Source organism: Micropterus dolomieu, linkage group LG19 (genome assembly GCF_021292245.1).
Source record: "Micropterus dolomieu isolate WLL.071019.BEF.003 ecotype Adirondacks linkage group LG19, ASM2129224v1, whole genome shotgun sequence".
In the NCBI taxonomy this organism is placed as follows: domain Eukaryota; kingdom Metazoa; phylum Chordata; class Actinopteri; order Centrarchiformes; family Centrarchidae; genus Micropterus; species Micropterus dolomieu.
Window position 1 is genome coordinate 19,385,409 of NC_060168.1, and position 6,511 is coordinate 19,391,919.

The window sequence follows — 6,511 nt, forward strand, 5'->3', positions numbered from 1 at the left end:
TGTAGCCAATAAAAATCTGAAGATAACAATATCTAGCTTTTAAGTAGGAAGTTCATGATCTACCAGCAAAAAAAACACATCTGCGTCAAGCTACCGGCTAATATGGACAATGCAGCAGCAGCCGCCTGCCGCCAAGTGGCAGTGCGGCAGCAACGAAACCTGCAATAGGGGGGGGGGGACTAAAAAAAAAAAACAAAGACTCACAGATGCACCGCGATGCAAACGCGGAAGACCCCGACCCAGTTGCCAGTTGACAACACAATGCCGACGGAACGCAAGAAGCGTAACCCGCGGAAGATCAGTGCCCGGACCGACCGCGGCGCGCATACAACATAGACCAGTTTTTTAAAGGGTACGCATGCTTAATTTGACACACAACTGTATTCTATAAAGCAATTAATATAAGAATAACATAAGTAAAGTTGCATTGAAATTAATGCTTGGTTTCTTACAGCATTCTTGATGTTATGCTGGCTGCTTTCTGCTTATCTGTCTGTCGTGTTTTTGCCAAGCATCTGTTGGTTTTTTGGTCATGCTGTCTTGTTTTTGCAAAGCATGAATTCCTTCAGCAAGTTCGCTCAAAGCTCACACAGGTCATAAGCAAATTCACTCAAAGCTCATACTGGCTATAATAACCAGAAGTTGAAAGTTGACAATCAAACCCCCTTAATCAGTAATTAAGCACGTAGTCTTAATATTAGTAGATTAATACATCAGCAGTTCCTCATGTAATCACAACAGTAGATAACCGCAGAACAAAGCATGCACTTATTAATATCGATTAAGGATAATCACTTATGACTGTTTCTTGACTGATGTCTAACTTTTTGTCTGCAATGCTCCCCCTCTCTGTGTCCTAGGCATGCCCTCTGCTGATCATGCTATTTTAACCAAAAACTTGACTTTGTGGAATAAGCTTGTGTCTCTTGTGCTGTGTGCTATAGACAGGACATTCTCACTGTATTGATGTATGTTTTGTAACACAATTTTCACTAATTCTGCTTCTACATTTTCCTTTGCTGGTGTTTTTGATGATGCCTTGCTTTGCTCACTCTGCTCCCAGAGCACACAAGCCTGCTTACACACACATGTGCTACTGTTACTGCCTCCGGGCAGCTAAACACAGAGGACCACACACTCTCAGAGCTATAGTGTTTCAGCGTTGTGATCTTAACTTTACACTATAAAATAGCACTCTAAATGATGACAATAGCTATAGAGTTTTGACACTGTAATCTTAACTTTACACTCTAAAATAATAATTTAAATGATGCCAATGCAGACCACCTTCGCTCTAGCAATTAATAACAATTTAGGCTGTAATGTTCTAAAATAATTCTCAACAGTCCCCCCCAACCGCCGGAAAAAACTAAGGCCGCCGGCGCCAGCCGACATCCCCCATGCACAGCACACCCCCTTGCCGCCGTGCAACACCAGCCAAGCCAGCAACGAGGCAAAATCAACCAGCTCAGCTGCATGCCACCACCAACCCACCCACCCGTCAAGGGCCGAGAACTCCAGGCACAAGCCGAGAATAAACCGGAGCACAGCCCTGCCCCGCACCCACACTGCACATCCCGAAAACTAACTTTATACTTCAGTATCCAGAGGGGTCCAACAACTGGCTGACAGAGAAATGGGGAAGCATGGATCCAAGGCCAACGAAGCAAAACAGCAGTGCTGTTTTAGAAAAAATACGCTAAGACATAACGTTACACTCAGAAAAACCTGTGTAAAATAGTCCTTTTTCATGGTATTGGTATGAAATTTAAAGCCCCCTGCTTCCAGTTTTAACTGGCGTTTTTGGTTAACGTTCTTTCTCAAACAGAGAATGGGGGTGTGGTTAATAGTCAGATGTAATACACTACCATGACAACCAAAAACTGACCAGCTGGAGTGTTCAGTAACGATAGGCTGTGTTAACATCACTACACTAAAGTTTAGTAACGTTACACTTAACTGTCTGGCAGGAGTAGCCATTACTTACCCATGATAAAAACTAATGTGCGTGGTTCCGCTGTTAGCAATCATACAGTCGATGGTCCTGTCATGCACTGCACACGATAACTCCCACTATGTTTTATGGTGCGCTTACTTTACCGCGGGGGTGTGTGTGGGGGGGGTCTATTACTCTGAACTGTGTATAAAGACTTCTGATACCATTGCCTCCGCCGATGCATTGGTAAAACGGCCGTCAGTAAAATGCATGTTGCAGACTGTATATAAGACGGTGGCAGGTGAAAGTGCGATGTGTTTTCTGTCATCTGTCCTCCAACACCACACGCAAAAATGCCATAATGAAAATAAACAGCACACTAAACCAAGAGGAGGAAACTAAAAAATAAAATGAAGACCCTCTGTTAGCTAACTTTCTGCAATAACTATGCTAGCTAACTGCACCTGGCTAACTACAACTTAGTTAACTTAGCTAACTAAACTAGAAAGACAAACCAACAGTCAGACACAGAGAGACATACCTACTGTAAGTTCTAAGTAAATTACATGATAAATTGGTTAGCTAGCTCACAACGATATTTATCGGCTTGATGCTCTGACTTAACGAGGTGTGACGGCGTTTTATTTTTTTTTTTTAAGGGAGGCATGACAGTGTGCCTGGGCAAGCTTGGAGAATGACGTATGACTTATGGAATTACTATAGTCCTACGTCACCACACCGTTTTAACAACTAAGCAACATTTGCAACTTTGAGCACAAAATTACACCATTTGTCAAAAAATATTTGAACTATGTGGGTAATCAACATTGTAAGGAAATGACACAGAAAAATATGAAATATCATAGAAATGTCAAAATACACTGGAGGGGGGGCTTTAAACTAGGACTAGGTAATGCTTTATCCTGTGGTCCTACAGTGTTTTCCAGCTAATAAGCCCCAGCTATAGTTATCTGCATGCATTTGTTAGCAAGCATTTTGAAGCAGAAATGAAAAATATTAGTTCTAGTGTGTTTAAACTTAATCAATTCCAGTAGCACTTACAATCACTCTGACTTTTGGGTCAGACACTCCAGAGTGTTATCTTTCAGAGAAACCTAAAACCATGCATGTACTCCAAATGGTTCAAGAACTACATTCAATTTACTTTGGATATACCTCGAATAGGCGTTTTGCATGAATTTTACAGGAATGTTAAGAGGTTAAATACAGTTTCCATTCATATGAAAACATCCATGCAGGCATCCAGATTTTTTTTCTGATCAGCTCTAATCAAAATAGAAATCAAATTAAATGGTTTTCCGTTTTTAGTTACACCTATATAATGCTAATACATTCTTAATATTAATCAACACCTCTGAATAAAATGCCAAGAAAATGGACGCTCAACTCCTCTTGAAATCCCTGAAACAGTCATATGTCATTGTCTGTCTGTCTGCTGCATTCTTCCTGTGCCGCAGGTTGTGCATCGTGAACGACCAGCTTTTCATCCGGATGGCCACAACGGAGGAGATCCGCCGAGCCTTCGTTGCTCCAGCCCCGACTCCATCGTCCAGCCCTGTCCCCACTCTCACTGCACCGCAGCAGGAGATGCTCACAGCCTTCTCACTGACGTCTGGCATGAACCTGGAATGGTCCCAAAAGTAAGTCTTGTTTTTGTGCATGTTTGGTTGGCAATGATGCACGATGGGGCTGCACAATAAATCTAATCGCAATTGCGATATCATGTGGTCATGTGCGTTTACATAACCGCAAAAAGTGTGCAATTTAATAAAACCGTGAAAGGTGTGTGTGATGCTGTCTTCTGTGTGCGCTGCAGTTTGCTCATTATTTCCGCCCACACCGGGCTCTCATGTGCCCCTAAAAACAGATAAGCCTACTGCAATGAGAAAAATTGAGCAGTGTGCCAGTAACTTTTAAGACAGCAGGCTATAGTAACCCCCCTTCCCGCCCTGCCGCTAATCGTTCAAAACCTAGTCGGATGCACCACTGGAGCACCAAGAGAAATACCGGTGCTCTGGTCGCTCTGTGACAGAGACAGAGACGTTGAAGTGGTCAGACAGAAGATAAAGAAGCTTTGATTTTGGCTCGCTGGCCAATCAATGTTAGCTGTATCGTAGTGCTGGCCCGAATGTCTTTTTTTTTTTTTTAGCTCTGACGCTTCGATAGTAATTAAGAGCGAATAATCGAAAATTCACTTAACTTTTATTATATTCTACTAAATGCTCCTCTTCTACAATCTAAATATAATTATTTAAATGTGTTCATTATGTTGTTGTTTTTGTTTCCAGCCTGCAGTTTACTGATAATTTTAAAATGTAGGAAATTTGACTGTTTTGTAATGAAATCAAGCAATTGTAAAATGAATAAAGGCCATAACTGCCACACTACTGCTGTCATCCCTGTTTAAAGTGCTCCCACACATCTGAGGGCTTGATTTTGTTTTCCCTTTGATGTGAACTGGAGCGTTACTTTAACTGCTGTCGGAGATCAGGCACGCGGAAAAAAACCCTCAATAATCGAAAATCTAACGGTCGAATATTCGGGTCCAGCCCTACTGTATCAGTGCATTTAGTTGTTCAACTTTTCACAGGGGAGATATGCTTGTCAGTCACTTTTCGAAAACCGACCAATCACAGCCTGGATGGGGCGAGACGTTAAAAAAGTTTGATGTGCTAGAGCAAATCATTAAATGTTGAACAATATTATTATTGACAAGTTAGTACTTTGCATTAACAAATTAGAGACCAATGTAAAGCATGCACAAGGATTTAATGAAGAAAAACAACCCACATAAATGAAACAGCTGTAACGGGATTTAATATTCAGCTAGTGGTAAAATAGTATACTATTATATGAAATTATATTGAATGTAGTATATTATTGTTATACTTTCAGTATACTATAACTAAACATTATACTCTTTATTTAATACACTCATGGACAGTTCCTCCTTTAGGTTGTAGAAAGAGACTCTGCATTAGACAGATGTACATTGAGCTGGTGCGAGTGTGCAAATATGTGCTGCTTCTAGCTGCCGCCTCTGTAGAGTAACACACTCCCCTTGTTCTGTTTTACATCTGTTTTACTAGTTGTAATAAATATTTAACTTTGTTCAAGTTGAGAAATACACATTTCCAAATGTCAGTATTTTGCGCATTCCTTGATAATTAATCAAGTAGACTCATAGTAACATTTGTTCCATTATTATCAAATTGCAATATTGTCTATAATTATCGCAATATGACTTTTTCTCCAAATCATGCAGCCCTAATGCACAACCATAATTTATTAACTTAATATAAAAGAAGTGAACAATTCTTCTGTCGTAGGTGTCTACAAGACAACGAGTGGGATTTCAACAGAGCGGCACAAATATTCACTCAGTTAAAGGTAACATGACTCATTTGAACTCTGCATCTCCAGGAAACTGATCATTTTTTATAACACCCTAAAATACTTTTTCCTCTTCTCTTTTCAGACGGAAGGCAAGATCCCAGACGTTGCGTTCATAAAATGAAGAGTTGAATCATCTTTCTTTTGTGAAATAAAATCTGCAGTAATTTTATTTATGGCTTTATCCTTTAATCTTCTGCCTTTTGTTTTATTCATAATAATGTAGTTCAAGTTTACTAAAACTGTTTTGTTTTAACAGCCAAATGTCAACTGTTTGACCTAAAGACTGAAGTTATGATACAATTTTGGGTCATTGTAACCTAAGTTTTTTGGTCATTTGTATAGAAATCACTACATGTTTTCATAGGAATAAAGACAAATGGCCAGTGGTTAAATTTGTTTTCATCTGTGTTGATTTGTTGTATCGTGTTTTACAATAAAATATTTTGTTACACAACTGATACATTTCACTTTAGGTACAATAAGAACAAAATACTGAGAGGAAGGTACATTCTTGACCTTGCCTTGGGGGATATTTATATAAATAAATTGCAGTTCTACATCTTCTATTTTATGATAAAATAAAATTGTCATAATGCAAATACTTACACTTATGAAATGACAAATATGTAGCTATATACAGTGGGTACGGAAAGTATTCAGACCCCTTTAAATTTTTCACTCCGTTTCATTGCAGCCATTTTCCAAAAATCAAAAAAGTTCATTTTATTTCTCAGTAATGTACACTCAGCACCCCATCTTGACAAAAAAAAAAAACAAGTGTAGAAATTTTTGCCAATTTATTAAAAAAGAAAAACTGAAATATCACATGGTCATAAGTATTCAGACCCTTTGCTCAGTATTTAGTAGAAGCACCCTTTTGATCTAATACAGCCATGAGTCGTTTTGGGAAAGATGCAACAAGTTTTTCACATCTGGATTTGGGTATCCTCTGCCATTCCTCCTTGCAGATCCTCTCCAGTTCTTTCAGGTTGGATGGTAAACGTTGGTGGACAGCCATTTTCAGGTCTCTCCAGAGATGCTCAATTGGGTTTAAGTCAGGGCTCTGGCTGGGCCATTCAAGAACAGCCACGGAGTTGTTGTGAAGCCACTCCTTCGTTATTTTAGCGGTGTGCTTAGGGTCATTGTCTTGTTGGAAGG

The 6,511-nt window shown here is 39.6% G+C and overlaps 1 protein-coding gene across 12 annotated transcripts in view; it reads left to right on the top strand.

Moving 5' to 3' along the window:
• The window catches only part of nxf1a (nuclear RNA export factor 1a), a 23,180-nt gene extending 17,435 nt beyond the window's left edge, over positions 1–5,745 (top strand). For all 12 annotated transcript variants that reach the window (XM_046030227.1, XM_046030235.1, XM_046030228.1 and 9 more), the window contains 3 exons: positions 3,415–3,597; positions 5,287–5,347; positions 5,436–5,745. In XM_046030227.1, coding sequence (XP_045886183.1) covers positions 3,415–3,597; positions 5,287–5,347; positions 5,436–5,474 — 283 coding nt within the window. In that variant the 3' untranslated portion in view covers positions 5,475–5,745. The remainder of the gene's footprint in view (positions 1–3,414; positions 3,598–5,286; positions 5,348–5,435) is intronic.
• The last annotated feature ends 766 nt before the right edge of the window (positions 5,746–6,511 follow it).